Genomic DNA, 17,737 nt, shown 5'->3' with positions numbered 1-17,737 from the left:
TACGGCACTTGATTGTTTTGTTTTGGCACTCAGACTTAGTTGTTTGATCTCTTGAGATTACTTTTATAAACAGGGATGTAATGATACACTCTACCCATGATGTGATGTGATTCATGATACTGGGTTCACAATATGATTTCTTCCTGATTTTTTAAACTGAAATTGAAGACAAATTATGACAAAGTTTCCTTTTATTATTTCTTCAAAAAAAAAAACCTGTATTTGTGATTATCTTTTATTTATCTAAATAATGAATGTCCTTTTATTTCTGAGGTAGGTACAAACTATGGAAAACAATAAATTAAGCCCAATTTGGCTAAAAACCCTGAATCTGGCAACCAGATGTATGGCACCAGTGACGTCAACCAGTCAAGGTGTATAGCGCCAGTGCCCTCTGCTGTTTAAAGTGAATATTGATTCATTTTACATGTCGAATCGATTTGAATTGTGAAATTTTTCAGTCGGTTATTAACCGTGTTGTGGTGCATCGTTACATTCCTATTACTAAATATTTAATACTGGGTTAAAAAATAGGAACATATGTCAGCCATTCTACATTTTTGTCTGCACCGAGTTGTCACTGTCATTTAAATTATCCTCCAGGCCACCCAAGGACGATGGGGGTCCCTGCTGAGTCTGGTTCTTCTCAAGGTTTCTTCCTGTATTTTTAAGGGGGGGTTTGGTTGCCACTGTCGCCCTTGGCTTGCTCAACAGTGGTTTTTGGTCTGTAGGAGCTGGATTCTGTAAAGTTGCTTTGTTTGTTTATTAGGATTTTAACGTCATGTTTCACACTTTTGGTTATATTCATGACAGAAACGGTAGTTACTCATTACACAAGGTTCATCAGTTCACAAGTTTAATATCACACACAGTCATGGACAATTTTGTATCTCCAATTAACCTCACTTGCACGTCTTTGGACTGTGGGAGGAAAACGGAACTCCCAAAGGAAACCCATGCAGACACGGGGAGAACATGCAAACTCCACACAGAAAAGACCCGGATTGCCCCACCTGGGGATCAAACCCAGAACCTTCTTGCTGTGAGTAAAGTTGCGCGGAGTCAATACATCGTAAAAAAAAAAAAGCGCTATACAAATAAAATTGACTTGACTTGAACAATTGATGCTGAGTGTTTCATATTTACAGTGTTCCCATGAATGTTTTATGTAATTTATAAAATGTGGTATTTAAGTAAACATACAGCATTGCAAGAAACCCCATTGCTACAGCTTAGCATCATTTATCTTAATGAATGAACCTTGAAGAACCTTAAAGCTCCTTAGTAAATACAACTAAAGTTAAAAGTTTACATACACTTGTAAACAACATATGTCAGATTTAACATTTCAGTTGTTCTTTTAACTGAGCTTCTTTTTGTGACTGAATTATGGGAACATACTTCCTTGTTTAAAGTGTTTGATGTTTGTTGCAATTTAGTAAATTTAACACAGTCTATAATTATAGACTAGATTGTGTGCAATAATTGAAAAAAATGAACAGTGGTCTCTTTGCCAAAGTTAGAAAACCCAAACCATCTCCTTGCGTTGAGCAAAAATTTATCCAGATAGAACAGCTGTTATTCAAGTAGTAATAAGTAGCTGCTGGAACATGGGTAACACTGTCCTCAGTCAATCTAGCTGAACATCGCTGAGAGGCTTATGTGCAAGAATTTTAAATACACTGATCACATGGACAAAAATAAGCAGCAGGGGCTTCTTTCTTGCACTGCAGGCTCCAAGCCTTTGGTAATGTAAAGCTTGTTTAACCCTGGTAGGAAGTTGTAGCCTAAATCCTGTTTATTTAAAGTATCCTCCAGACACCCAAGAAGGATGGGTCCCTGCTGAGTCTGGTTCCTCTCAAGGTTTCTTCCTGTAATTTTAAGGGAGTTTTTCCTTATCACTGTTGACCTCAGCTTGCTCAACAGGGGTTTTTGGTCTGTTGGTCCTGGATTCTGTAAAGTTGCTTTGAGACAATGTCCATTGTAAAAAGCGCTATATAAATACTGTTGAGCCCTTGAGCAAGGCCCTTAACCCTCAATTGCTTAGACTGTATACTGTCACAGTACTGTACATTGCTTTGGATAAAAGCGTCCGCTAAATGCTGAAAATGGACAGTGTAACCCATGTTTTAGCAGGTTCCAATTCATGGCAGTTGTAGCCTAGTTGTTGAGGTACTGGACTAGTAAATAGAAAGTTGCTGATTCAAACCCCACCACTGACAGGTTGTCACTGTTGGGCACTTGAGCAAGGTCCTGAACCCTCAATTGCTCAGACTGTATACGGTCACAGTAGTGTAAGTCGCTTTGGATGAAAAGCGTCTGCTAAATGCCCAAAATGAAAATGAAATGGCAGACCTGTTTTTAAATCTGACCATCATAATCATTCATTTTCTTATACACTTATCCAATTAGGGCCACGGGGGGTGCTGGAGCCTATCCCAGCTTTTCAATGGGCGCAAGGCACACAGTAACACCCTGGACGAGGCGCCAGTCCATCGTAGGGCAGACACACAAACACACACACACACACATCCATTCACTTATAGGTCAATTCGGTATCTCTAATTAACCTGACTGCATGTTTGTAGACTGTGGGAGGAAACCGGAGCTCCCGGAGGAAACCCACACAGACACGGGAAGAACATGCAAACTCCGCACAGAAAGGACCCGGACCGGCCCGCCTGGGGATCGAACCCAGGACCTTCTTGCTTGTGTGGCGACAGTGCTACCCACCGAGCCACCGTGTCGCCCCGTCATAATCACTTACAAGGAATTATTTTTTGCAAAATGCACAATAAACTTATGAAAGGACTAAAATTTACAAAAGCCTTTGTGTTTTTTGTGTGTGTTTAATTTATGTCATTCATCATAAAAAGAAATGGTTTGTTTCAGAAAAGGACTTTTGACTTTAACAAGCATAAAATAACTAAAATACTAAAATAAAAACAAAATGTATTTTATTGCATATAACTCATCACTGTACAATGTATGATCAATAAACGTGAATTAACATAGCAAAGTACATTTGTTGCTTGTGATTACAGTTTACAGTAAATTAGGCACATGCTTTTACACAAATTCATCACCACCACCAGAATTAAACATTTTACATATGCAGTGTATTTAATTTTGCTGTCACCAGATGGCGCTGTTCCACACAGCCACTTTAACAGGGCAGATTTTCAGAGGGCCGGGGTTGCTGCTGTTGATATTGGCGCCGGGGCAGAAGAATGGGAACATCCTCCCTGTGAAGCGATCATTGAAGGTATAGAGGGGTGTCAGGTCTAACGGATTAGTGAAGCTCACCTCTCCAGCCTCGTAGTCCAGCTTTACCCTCACCCTCTCAATATGGCCGCTCAGCTTCAGGTGCTTTGGCGGAGCCGTCATAGCCGTGTAAACGCCATCCGACAAAGCGATGGTCCAAAAGCCTGCTTCCGGGCCTCCCGAGACTTTGCCCTTTCTAGATATGGACTCCTTCACCACACCAATCACCCAGTCATTGTTGTCTTTGACCTCCACCTCCCATGCATGGCGCCCTGAATCGAAACCCTCTGAGCCCAGCACAAAGACAAAGTGATCGAAGCGTTCTGGATTGTCAGGAAGCTTCTTCATTATGCCAGTGTTGCTCACACCGGTCAAGTTTCTGGTCAGTGACAGACATGGGTAGGCAGTGTTGGCGTCCAAAGTCACAGGGGCTGAAAACAATTAAGGAGATTGCTATAATAACTCATCAGTTAGAAACTTCTCAAAAAAACCTGACTACATTGTCCTCTTACACAAAGTAGCATGACATAAGTCTTTTTTCCAAATTTCACATCTGTTTATCTCCTGCTAGTGCCAGCTACACAAATAAATGTCTGATTTCCTCACCGGTTTCAATAGTTTCTTTCAATTTTGTACATAGTGTTATTTATATTTAAGGTTATTTCTGTGTATTTTAAAACATACACCATATTGCCAAAAGTATTCGCCTGGCTCACAGTCTCCGCTCTAATTCATACCAAAGGTGTTCTATCGGGCTGAGGTCAGGACTCTGTGCAGGCCAGTCAAGTTCTTCCACACCAAACTTGCTCATCCATGTCTTTATGGCCTTGCTTTGTGCACTTGTGCGCAGTCATGTTGGAACAGGAAGGGACCATCCCCAAACTGTTCCCACAAAGTTAGAAGCATGAAATTGTCCAAAATCTCTTGGTATGCTGAAGCATTAAGAATTCCTTTCACTGGAACTAATGAGCCGAGCCCAACTTCTGAAAAACAACCCCACACCATAATCCCCCCTCCACCAAACTTTACACTTGGCACAATGTAGTCAGAGAAGTATCGTTCTCCTGGCAACCGCCAAACCCAGACTCGTCCATCGGATTGCCAGACAGAGAAGCGTGATTCGTCACTTCAGAGAACACGTCTCCACTGCTCTAGAGTCCAGTGGCAGGGTGCTTTACACCGCTGCATCCGACGCTTTGCATTGCGCTTGGTGATGTAAGTCTTGGATGCAGCTGCTCGGCCATGGAAACCCATTCCATGAAGCTCTCTACACACTGTTCTTGAGCTAATCTGAAGGTCACATGAAGTTTGGAGGTCTGTAGCGATTGACTCTGCAGAAAGTTGGCGACCTCTGAGCACTATGCGCCTCAGCATCCGCTGACCCCGCTCTGTCATTTTACGTGGCCTACCACTTCGTGGCCGAGTTGCTGTCGTTCCCAATCGCTTCCACTTTGTTATAATACCACTGACAGTTGACTGTGGAATATTTAGTAGTGAGGAAATTTCACGACTGGACTTGTTGCACAGGTGGCATCCTATCACGGTACCATGCTGGAATTCACTGAGCTCCTGAGAGCGACCCATTCTTTCACTAATGCTTTTAGAAGCAGTCTGCATGCCTAGGTGCTTGGTTTTATACACCTGTGGCCATGGAAGTGATTGATTTAGATGGGTGAGTGAATACCTTTGGCAATATTGTGTATACACTTTCAGTTCAGTTCAGGTTTGTTGTCAAACACAGTCACAGACAATTTCCATCCAAATTACATCTCCAATTCACCTCACTTGCACGTCTTTGGACTGTGGGAGGAAACCAGAGCTCTCGAAGGAAACCCCAGACACGGGGGGGAGAACATGCAAACTCCACACAGAAAGGACCCAGATTGCTCCACCTGGGAATTTAACCCTGGACATTATTGCTGTGAGGCGACAGTGCTACCCACCGAGCCACCGTGCCACCGTGCCGCCCTTTTAAACCGTTTGATTAACAGAAGCAGTTAAGAAGCTATTTTGCTATGTGGCATGTTTAAAAATGTTAAGCAGGTCTAGTTGACTTAAATTTGGATCAAGATCTTGAGAGAAAGATCTAAGTAGTGTTAAAAAAGGATTACTATTATTATATCTTAAGGCACAGACGGAAGAAGATTCAGTTATACAAAAACTGCTTAATTTCCCCATGTTTTATGGGTTCCATGGTATGTACACCAAGAGAACAGCACAATAAGGTTAACTTATCTTCTAAGAATACAGACACTGCAGATAAATACAAAGCTAGCTGACTGATCAATATGATGAATGATTTCTATTCTCATAAGAACAGTCTCTTCCTGGCTGACAATGTAAATGTCACATTATATATAATTAAAATGCCATATTAACACCTTACTAACTTTGTTACTTTTCTTTTGTCATTCATCTGTTTGCACAGATCTAAATGTTTAAAGTGCTTGAAAAACTTACTGTATTCCACCATAGACTGCATCTTCTCCCAAACAATGAACTTCAGAGAGCTGACATGCTTAGCCACGTTGATCAGAGCGGCTGAAACTTTCTTTGGTTCAGTAAAGGTTAGCTTTGTCCTGAATTCACAACAAAGGATTAGAAATACATACAAATAGTTAATAATGTTAAGTATATAATTAATGTATACATTATATGTAAAATTATGCGTACTAACCTTTTTTTAATATTCTTGTAGTGCTACAAATAAAAGATGGGAGAAGAGTGTGTCAGCATTAACAACACATACTCAGTGTTTGAATTGTAATACTTAATAATAATAATTTTAAGAATTTTTCACACCTGCAGAAACACACAGTCACTGTTGGTGATCTCGTCTTCAACGGATTTGATAGCATGGGTGTAAGTTAGAATATCACGTGTTATGTTGTCAGTCTTTTTCTTCATTAGTTCCTTCTTCTCCTCCTCTTCATCATCCAACAGAGCCATCCTTGCTGACTCTTCTTTATCCAAGAACTGTCTGATCTCTGCAAACTCTTCTCTGATCTGTTTCTCTGCCTCTTCCCTTTGGTTCTGGCACAAAAGAGAGCAGACAACACCATTAGAAACAGAATTATGTGATATTTGGACTAAATGCATTTAATAAATCAAATTACACTTGATCAATCTACTTGATTAAAAAACAATCTTTATTCCCATTTTCGCCTAATCTGGTCTTGTCCAGTTCACCTGACTGTAATATGCACAGCCACTGTTTGCACCCCTACAACAAAGGTGTAGTCGTCAGCTGCTTCTTTTTACCTGCCAGAAGTAGAGTATCACAGACATACGGATGGATGGAGTGCTATGTTGCTCTGTGATTTCCCCACATCTGCAGTGTTAGACGGAAGTAAACAGATGTGAAGTCTGGAAAACAGACTTATGTCACACTACTTCATGCAGGCGCCCTGACTGGCCAGCAGAGATCTATTTTGCATCAACAATGAGAAACCCATTGACCTCCCTTCCTCAAACATGGTAAATTGTCTGAGACTCAATAGCTTCAGATTGCAGCAGTAGTAACTACTGCACACCTTGCTCTTGTACATATTGCTACATCATTTAAATTAGGTCAGCAAAGGAAATGGAAGCTCAGTGGTTAAGGTAGTGGACTAGTAATCAGACAATTGCTGAAAAACCCATTTCTGCCAGGTTGCCACTGTTGAGCCCTTGAGCAAGGCCCTTAACCCTCAATTTTGCATTGTATACTGTCACAATTGTAACTCACTTTAAATAAAAGCGTCTGCTGTATAAATGTAAATATGAAGTGTTTGCAACAGCGTCTTACTTATTCTGTATTGTTGCATTTACTACTAATCTTTAATCTTACTACTAATAGAAATCTGCCACTGAGTGGTTGTTTGTACACATGTTGAAGGAAGTGCGTGCTAGTCTGCAGCCCTGTTTAGCCAACATGGGTGTCATATATGTGTCAGGGATCGCAAGTGTAATAGTGCGTAAACACTAGGTATCCTGAGCACCTTTAATTTAATTAAATTCTGGGTTCTTTAAGGTTTCAAAATGTTCTGTAAAGTTTGAAAAATCTGCAATGTTCCAGAAGTCTGGTTTATTCTGGAAAATTGCAGAATGTTCAGGAAAGTTTCACCTGCATTTGATACCTTAATGTGTACTGAGATGTCATCATGCTCCTGTTTGGCCTCGTAAAGACGACGAAGACTTTTCTTTATTGGTACAAGTTCTTTCTTCATTTCCGCCTGGAAGAAAACAAAAACGCAAAGCTTAGCTTTTTTAAGCCTTAAACCAAACAATTGTAGACACCATAACAACTACACAACTAATCATCTGACCATCATTATGTCAGGTAAAATAAATAAACTAAATAAATTAAGATATAGACAGTACATAGCAGAGTGTATACATGAGAACACTAGCTTCATAAAAATACAAGAAGGACACAAAATACAACACCTCAGGGTTAGTGCTGAGAGGAGAATAGTGCTCTAACCGAAAATATAAAGCCTACACTGCCATGTGATTAGAATGTGTCCACTGATTAAAAACTAAAGCAAGATTAATACACATTGTTCATGAAAAAAGAAAATAGCTCTAGTCTCTAAATGTACACTTATAGCAGGTGTGTTCCTAATAAAAAGTCATGTTAGTTATGTTAGTATCATAGCAGTGCAGAGAATAACCCATCACCCATATAATACACTGGTCCTATTGTGGTCCATGTTGATTATTGTATGGGGTAGTTGGGGGTGACTCTGTACGGTGCAGCAGATGGGCTACAGTCGGTAATTGTATACCCACAAAGTTCCACATAGCACGTATCCAATACACATTCAAGACAGGTGTACCTAATAGGGTGCATGATGAATATAATAAAATATAGAACATATATGTTGCATAAAGTCAACAGAAAACTAAACTGCAATTATTTGGACAACATTTAATGATCAGTTGAAGTTTTATAACTGTGTTGATATGAAGCAATTCTGAACCAGCTGATTTATTATAACCACTGTGGTTGTATTACAGTATAAAGTGGAGTTCTAATCTACATACTACATTAACTGTAGAGCAAAATCTCTACCAGCACACACTTTTCTGTAGTTATACAGTATATATCAATATATTTCCCAGTTTTAGACTATTCTAAAATACTAGAGTTATAAGGAATTGTACTGGAAATCTTACAGATTAATTATTTGGGGACATGGAAGTAACAAAATAACTAAAACAGTATTTATTTGTTGATTGTCATGTTTATCTCAACACCAAATTATAGTTGAGGAGGGATCACTGCTCAAAATTCTTACCTGACTTCTTACTTTTTTTCATTAAAATTTTAAAATATTTTCTAATCAAACAGAAATAAGTAGAAGTAATTTAGTAATAAAATGTTAAAGGAAATTTAGCGAGGAAAATAATTTGGAGATTAGGAAAGTAATCCACAAAATATTTATTAAAAAATGTCAAAGTATTTTTAAGCAAACCTTACATATATTTGCCCTCACTCCCAAAAACAAGGTGCTTTGTTTTTATTTCTCTCCCTATTTCAATGTAAATTACTCTGGATTTCAGTAGGTTATTGTTGAGACAGGCTATAAACACGTCCCCCTCCAAACAGCCCGTGTTTACTGCAAAACTTTGTAGTGTGTTGACATAACACAGCGCTGGAACGAAATAATGATGGAATGATGGTTGAGAGGTACACATTAGATCATAAACTGATACTCTCACTATAAACCAAGTGCACTTATGTTCTTCACCTCTACTGTTTAACATTTTGTTCACTATAATATTGTACCCACAGAACACTGTTGGTTAATTATTTCCCACCCTGCACTGACACATTGAGACTAACATTGAGGTGTTTTAACCTAGAGATGCTGTTCTATGTACAAAACCTATTTTCAGAAAAGTTGGGACATTTTGTGAAATGCAATAAAAACAAGAATCTGTGATTGGTTAATTCTCTAGAACCTTCAATTAAATGACAAAAGTACAAAGAAATTACTTTTAATGCTGTGGCTGAACAACTTAATTCTATTTTGTAAATATAAATAAAATATTTAATTTGATGTCTGCAACATTTTAAAAAGTTTGAAAGAAAGAAAGAAAGAAAGAAAGAAAGAAAGAAAGAAAGAAAGAAAGAAAGAAAGAAAGAAAGAAAGAAAGAAAGAAAGAAAGATATCCTTTATTTGTCATATATACATATACAGGTGTACAGTACAATGAAATTCTTTCTTCGCATATCCCAGCTGGTGTTGGAAGCTGGGGTCAGAGCGCAGGGTCAGCCAACTTACGGCGACAAAATAAGAGTAAAAAACTTAATGGAATATTTAAGTTTTACCATTTGGAAACTTTCACAATTAATTGGTAACAGTTAAGGGTATCATAATGTAGGCTTTTCACCACACGTAGGTCTGTCTACCACACATTACAATATATTACAATACATTACAAGTCTGAAGAGAGGTAAAAAGTCTGGAAGAATCTGAAGAAATCTCAGTTTGTATAGGAAAAGACAATAAACCACTGTTGTGAGCAACCAACTCTTAAAATGCATTGGATGAGATACTGTCATGCTAGTGAGTGCTTGAGAGTACTTTCATTGCCTTTTAACACAGTCTACCACAGTCTATCAAAAAATGTGACCTAAAACTCTAACATATTCTCAGCAAAAAGTGCAAAAGCCAACATACCACTGATGTAAAGGTGTGTATCTAGACAACTGAGTAAAACATATGCTACCGTCAAGGCGAACTTCTTTCTCTGGAAGTTCACAGTTACTTTCAGCAAGAAAAAGCCAGGTCTCATTCTGCATGTGCTTTAACAGCATGACTGTGTAGTCATAGAGTGCATGTGCCTGACTGATTTGCCTGCAGTCCAAATCTATATCCTATCCACGGACAAGTAGAATGTTTGTTTTTCCAAATCATAAAAAAGTAGAATTAATTAAAAAGGTGATGTAACACTGTGGTAAACTTACAGCAGTCCCATTTATTAAGTGTGTTGCAGACTTCAAATCCAAAGTTTTTTTTTTTTTTTTACTAATTACATTTAAGTTGGTCAGTGAAAATATTGAAAATCTTTAATTTGTACTTTGGTCCTTTAAATAAAGGTTATAAAAATAACAAATAATGGATTATTGTTTTAATAATGTCCCAAATTTTCTGGAACTGGGGTTTGTAAATACACTGTCAGTGTGCTAAGAATGGTTGACCACCTAGGTAACATCTAGATCTGGCCAGAAAGGCTGCAGTGCATATAGTCTTTATAGTTTTAGTACATTTATAGCTCTATGGTTTCATTAAAGCTGCAGCACATCACTTTTGGGGATTTGGGAAATTAGAGACCTCTATGGTACAAATATGTTGATGCAACCAATACCAATACTTGTTGGTATTAATATGGAGTGGCCCATATCACCTGTGTGGCTATAACAGCCTATACAAAGACTTCTTAAAAAAATGTCAAAAATGTCAAAATGTATGCCCATTAGTGAGGTTGGGTACTGATGTTGGACAAGAACACCAGGTTAACAATCAGCTTCCAATTATCTTCTTCCTAAAGACTAAAGTTCCTTCTGCCTAAACCTGTCAAACTACATCTTCATGAATCTTGTACCTTTATATGGCAGTGGTAGCTCAGCGGTTAAGGTACTTGACTAGTAATCAGAAAGTCTCTGGTTTAAGGCCCATTACTGGCAAGTTGAACTGTTGGGCCCGTGAGCAATGCCTTTAACCCTTAATTGCCTGAACTGTCAAATGTAAAATGTATGCAGACATGGCCTGTTGTAGCCTAGTGGTTAAAGTACTGGACTAGTAAACATAAGGTTGCTGGTTGAAAACCTGGTCCTTGAGCAACCTCCAATTCCTTAAACTGTAAAGTTACTTAGGATAAAAGTGTCTGCTAAATGCTGAAAATGTGAATGTTATACACAGGAGCAAAGTCATGCTGGAACACGATATTAGCTTCGTCCAGAATTGCTGGAAGAACATATAATTTATTTTGGTTTGATGAGCCAGTTAGCAACGGGTGCAACCGAAACACCTATATAAATATAATTACTCAATAACTGACACACCCAAACCAGCTTGTCAAGTCACGAGAATCTGGCAACGGTCAATACCTCAGATCACATTTTTTTCTTATTCTGAAGGTTGATGTAAATATAAACTGAAGCTTTTTACCTGTGTTTTTTCAGATCTATGTGTTGTGCTGTTGTTACTTAATATGTAAGTACACAAATGAGCAAAGGGCAGTGGTAACTCAGTAGTTTTACATTTACATTTTCAGCATTTACAGACACAGAGGGTTAAGGGCCATGCTCAAGGGTGCTCAACAGTGGCAACCTGGCAGTGATGGGGCTTGAACCAGCAACCTTTTGATTACTAGTCCAGTAACCTTAACCGCTAGGCTACAACTGCAACAGTAGTTATGGTACTGGACTAGTATTTGAAGGGTAGATGGTTTAATCCAAACCACTGCCCAACTGCCCATAACTCTCAATTGACTGAAATGTATATGGTCACAATTGTACTCCCCACCCTCACTGTTCTGAGGGGTTTAGGGAGCAAATTAATACAATTTTAGGAAGTATTCAGAAGCTCAATAACCCTTGTGATTTAAATTTTGACTGACTAAATACAGTATATTCTAATATTTATTTTTAAATAAAAAAGATACGCAGTGCAGCTTTAGCAAGCTTTCCTAAACAGTTAAAAATATCATGTAAAGCACTTCACAATTTCTTGGATTAAAATTAAAAATTGCTAAATTAACAGATTATTATTAATTTTAAGAACGTATATATAAAGATACATGCATTCCTGCTCATTTTATATAATAAAACTTCTTATTCCTGGCCTCACATCTTCTGACGCTATTGTTTATACCTTTTTGTACAATTTTGACAGTATAAGTTGACAGATTGTTTGGTTTAACTGACCTTCAGATCATGTGCAGCTTCCTCAATGGGACACACCCGATGGCCCTGGTGCTTTTTAGAAGTATGACATACGCAGCACAGCAGCTCCTCATCATTGTGGCAGAAGAGTTTGAGCGGCTCTCGGTGTGTCGGGCACAGATCTAACGGCCTGGCCGAAACGTTAGGGGACGAGGGTGGTGTGTTCAGGCCCTTCTGCTCCTGCACGAGGGTCTCACAGACGTTCTTGAGCACCAGGCTGACCGTGGGCTCGGTAAGCGAACACCTCTTTCTGCACACTGGACACTCACGCTTGGCCGATTTCCTGCTCCAGAACTGGTTCAGGCAGGTGCGGCAGAAGCTGTGGCTGCAGCGGAGCACCACGGGGTCGGCAAAGATCTCGCAACACACGGGACAGGACAGCTGGTCCTCCACAGCCGAGCGGGAGCTGGAGGTCAAAGCTCGGGGACGCAAAACCGCCGTAACTTTGGGGTTGAGGAGCACTCCGGATCGCCCAGGTTGAGAGGAAGCTCTGAGTCGTAAAGGCATTGCTTGCTTCAGCAGGTTAGATGGAAGTCTGGAATCTAGGAACCACTCCAGGTTGTTGATTATCAGCGCCTGGAAACTAAGAACGTTCCTTTGCTAATATGTTTAGCTTTTTCACCTACACATGCTCCACTCCAGAAGAACAGGTTGAACATGACCCTCAGTAAGCAATTCCTCCTTTTATAGACTTAACACAATTCACTTTGACTGACCATTGTAGAGTAAAAAAAAAAAAGCCCAATCCGTAAGCAAACTTTACGCACCTTGCCCAGTTTTGGGAGGGGAGATCGTCATGCTCTGATTTCGTTGGTAGCTCATGAGGGAAAACAACCAGCACCTTGTAAATCTGTGAGATGTTTAGTGTAAACATTACTGTTTTGGAGACACAATCAGTGTTGACTATAGCAGGCACGGCTGCTCTTTCCACAGGGCACCATATAGAACACAGTGTGTGTTTACTACACCTTGAGTAATCTAAAAAACACATTTACTCAAATTAATAACAAATAAAACATGTAAAATCAACTTGGTTGGGTAGAACACACAATATACAGTCGCAAATGTATTCAGAATGTCTTCCATCAAAACATACTGTATATATGGAGTAACATACACCAAGGCAAAGGTTTTTATTTTTATTTTATTAACCGCTTCATACTGGTCGGGAACTGGACATAGCCAGTTACTACACACCCAGCCAGCAGATAGCACCGCTGAGATCAAACCCCAAAATTAGTGGTGGGCTATCGCAACACACTGCTGAGCTATCCATTATTCTTGCCATTTTCAATGACATTTCTGTAAAAGACATTTCACATAATCATTAAAAAAAATCCTACACATTATCACAGTCAGGGTCGGGGTGGGTCTGGTTTTGGAATCATTGGGTGCAATACTGTAACACAACCCAGACATCAGACGATCCATCCCGAGGCATCAACCATTGGCCCAAACCGCTGATAGCACCGATGGGGACCAGAACCCTGTATTTCAACAATAGTGGTAATACAGGGTATATTTAGTGCTGCGCCACCCGAACGCCCAGACATTTTACAATATTGGATACTAAACCTAAATTAAACATTTTATTGAAAGCTGCAAATACATGAAGCAGAAGCAGAGGATTCAGTAAATAGAAAACCAAATGTTCCTCTTTTTTTGGCTTCTATCGCATTACACTGCTGTGCCACCTGTGTGCCCGTGTTTTGCCAGTCTAAGGCAGATAAAGAGACTCAAAGAAATGACCAATAACAATTCAGTCACAATTATTATTTATTATAAAATGTTTATATCCAGACTATGCCTTTTTCATTTCAACCTGGAGCCCTGTACATTTATCAGAGAAAGCATGTGTTCATAGTGAGCTTGTGTAGTGTAACAGTAGGAGCCACATTGTTGGTAATATCAGTAAAATTAGGGTTAGACTCACAAATACAGAAGGAACATGGCAATACATGAACTTAGCAGCTGGAGGGACACATATCAGTGCACCCCTAATGTCGGTCCCAAGCCTGGGTAAACTGGGATGTGGACGAATGACCTCTGGAGTGTGGAGACCGCTCATGGGAGCAGTTCGGCTGTACAATCCCCTAAGACATAGCCAATCGTGTCTGTGTATACCCCGGAGCACTGTTGAGATTTGAACAGTGAATCTCAGCAGTAGTGATTAAGCGTAATTTACCACTGAGCCACCTGACCACCTATATATACAGTATATGTATATATACACTGATCAGTCATAACATTAAAACCCCCTCCTTGTTTCTACACTCGCTGTCCATTTTATCAGCTCCACTTACCATATAGAAGCACTTTGAAGTTCTACAATTACTGAATGTAGTCCATCTGTTTCTCTACATACTTTTTTAGCCTGCTTTTACCCTGTTCTTCAATGGTCAGTACCTCAACAGGACCACCACAGAGCAGGTATTATTTAGGTGGTGGATGATTCTCAGCACTGCAGTGACACTGACATGGTGGTGGTGTGTTAGTGTGTGTTGTGCTGGTATGAGTGGATCAGACACAGCAGCGCTGCTGGAGTTTTTAAATATCGTGTCCACTCACTGTCCACTCTATTAAGAAACCCCGATCTAGTTGGTCCACCTTGTAGATGTAAAGTCAGAGACGATCACTCATCTATTGCTGCTGTTTGAGTTGGTCATCTTCTAGACCATCATCAGTGGTCACGGGGCGCTGTTGGCTAAATATTTTTGGTTGGTGGACTATTCTCAGTCGAGCAGTGACAGTGAGGTGTTTAAAAACTCCAGCAGCGCTGCTGTGTCTGATCCACTCATACCAGCACAACACACACTAACACACCACCACCATGTCAGTGTCACTGCAGTGCTGAGAATGATCCACCACCTAAATAGTACCTGCTCTGTAGTGGTTCTGGGAGAGTCCCGACCATTGAAGAACAGCATGAAAGGGGGCTAACAAAGCATGCAGAGAAACAGATTGACTACAGTCAGTAATTGTAGAACTACAAAGTGCTTCTATATGGTAAGTGGGGCTGATAAAAATGGACAGTGAGTATAGAAACAAGGAGGTGGTTATATTGTAAAATGTTATATTGGTAAAATTTCAGTCTATTTCCAAGCTCTTCTATAAAAGATATTCCTGTTCTACTTACTAATCTAAAGTAAAACCAAGTACCTTTGTGACAGCCACCCCCCCCAAACCTAAAGAAAACACACACACACACATCATACATTTCTTCACGTACACATTCAATGTTAAAAACATTATAGCTGAACAAAATGAGTATTTATTTGAATAATGCTGAGAAATTGGTGCAATGCATAACAATGTAGTAAACATGACACGGTATTCCTGCTCCTGAACCAATCATGGACTACAAGACAGTAATGAGACATTGTGACAGTGTAACATTAAAATCCATTGTTGTGTAACAGTATCAGTGTGACAGCATCTATCTTCTTCCGAATACATTTAATCTATAATACATGAAAATAAACACTGAAGGAAGATGAGGCATCAATATTTAAACTGTTTTCAGATACATTATGGTGCAAAGCAACATTAAAACAATATAAAAAAAGAAAAATCTGATGCAAACATGAACCACAGTTAAATACTGAGAGAGAACAGTCTGCTTCATAAACACAAACACGAGTCCTGTCTTACATTCATTCAGCCACATTTTTCTTATTTAAACCTCACTCTATATTCATTTGTCCTTACAAACAACACATCATGTTTAACCTTACAGTTCTTTTGTCAATACAGAAAACAATAGGTAAGATACTAGCATTTACGAAAATAACAATTAAAATATTGCATGAATAACAGTTTAATACTGACCATTAGAGACGTTTGATGTATGTTTGGCATTTGACTGCAGTTTACCAAAAAATACTACATTTACATTTTCAGCATTTAGCAGACGCTTTTATCCAAAGCGACTTACAGTTATGACTAGGGATGCAACAATACCATTTTTTCCCAACCGAGTACGAGTACGAGTACATGTATTTTTGTACTCGCCGATACCGATACCTATTTAGAATGATGCAATCTGGAGCATTATGGAATAGTGTAGTTTTTAGTGTAATATAGTGCAGTGGAACAGTTGCTTGGGTTGCCATCACTAATTGTAAAAAAAAAAAAAAAAAAAAACACCGCACAGACATCATTGAGAAAGCTTCTGACAAGCTAACGTAAACGTTCATTAATAAACGCACGTAATTAACGTTGTGCACATCATACATGCGATGCGATTCTGCTGATTGAAATATTTACTTTAAAAGGATAATACAGTCCGATCTTATCTGAGCCGATTCTATCAGCACATACATTCGTGGTTCACCTCGGTAAATGGTAAACGACTCTGAGTCGGCTCCCGCTCTGTGGTAATAACCAGTATAATTAAGCCTGAGCTTTATAGTGTAAGCGAGTCACACAAAATGTTCTGTAGTAGTTGGTGTTTATTTACAACCGCATCATTTATTATAACAGTAAACACGGAGAGATGACTGAGAAAAGAAGCTTAAAATGAGTCGACTCCTGAATCACTTGTATCGACACTGTGAACAGAGTATTGAACACAAACACGTCCTATAACAGCGGTCGCTGCTTTTGTAACCGGTTATCTTCACTGTTAGCTCTATTTTGAAGGGTTTTTTTTTTTTCAAACGGAACTAGATAACATTAAACGTGCGTGTGAGCGTGGTCAGTGAGAATAATTCAATCTGTCTCCCGTGGGTGAAAAATGAATTGCTTTAGTTTTAGAAGTAAAAAAAATCTCGTAATGTCACGCCCCCCCCCGGTCAGACACTCGCGCCCCACAGGTTGAAAATCCCTGCGTTAACGCAGCAACGTGCACTAGGTACACGGTATCGGAGGTTTAGTATCGGAGCCTCGTTTGCGAGTACGAGTACGAGTTAATGAGCGCGGTATCGGGCTAATACCCGATACCAGTATCGGTACTCATGCATCTCTAGTTATGACTGAACATGATTTTAAGCAATTGAGGGTTAAGGGCCTTGCTCAGGAGCCCAACAGTGGCAACTTGGTGGTGGTGGGGCTTGAACCGGCAACCTTCTGATTACTAGTCCAGTACCCTAACCACTGAGCTATCACTGCCCTAATTACTAATTACTTTATAGCTTTCTATTTTTGCTCCTAAAAAAGCATTTTATATTGTTTCATTCTGAGACAAGAACAAGCTGTGAATCAACCAGTCATAAAAACAACCAGAACGTTACCAGCATAGCCAATATTTTCCAAACTGAGCACATTCGAAGAACTGCCTATCTATGCCATGCAGCAGCTTAAAAAAAACCCACCAATTTAACCCTTGTGTTCTGTTGACATTGACATTACTGCCTTGCTCTTTGGGGTCCCAGAGATACCAGGGTTGTGTGAGTAAAATGAAATTACACTGAGTTTAACATTAACCAAATGAATGTACTAAATTAAGCGGAGTGTTAGAGTGGTGGGAAGAGCTTTGTGTGAGATTGAAGGAATGAATTTTTTTGAAGGAAAATAAATTGTTTAGAATAATTCACT

At 39.4% G+C, this 17,737-nt stretch overlaps 1 protein-coding gene across 1 annotated transcript; it reads right to left on the bottom strand.

Annotated features, from left to right (window-relative positions):
• Positions 1–3,050: 3,050 nt before the first annotated feature.
• Positions 3,051–12,709, bottom strand: trim35-12 (tripartite motif containing 35-12). Its single transcript, XM_062990848.1, has 6 exons — positions 12,185–12,709; positions 7,383–7,478; positions 6,067–6,297; positions 5,942–5,964; positions 5,725–5,843; positions 3,051–3,695 (listed from the first exon to the last, which is right to left on the bottom strand). Exons 1-6 carry the CDS (start codon positions 12,707–12,709, stop codon positions 3,136–3,138), a joined length of 1,554 nt encoding a protein of 517 aa, XP_062846918.1. The 3' UTR covers positions 3,051–3,135.
• Positions 12,710–17,737: the final 5,028 nt, after the last annotated feature.

Source organism: Trichomycterus rosablanca, chromosome 2 (genome assembly GCF_030014385.1).
Source record: "Trichomycterus rosablanca isolate fTriRos1 chromosome 2, fTriRos1.hap1, whole genome shotgun sequence".
Classification (NCBI taxonomy): domain Eukaryota; kingdom Metazoa; phylum Chordata; class Actinopteri; order Siluriformes; family Trichomycteridae; genus Trichomycterus; species Trichomycterus rosablanca.
The sequence above is the reverse complement of the archived record's forward strand: the minus strand, read 5'-3'. Positions and strand labels throughout refer to the sequence as shown.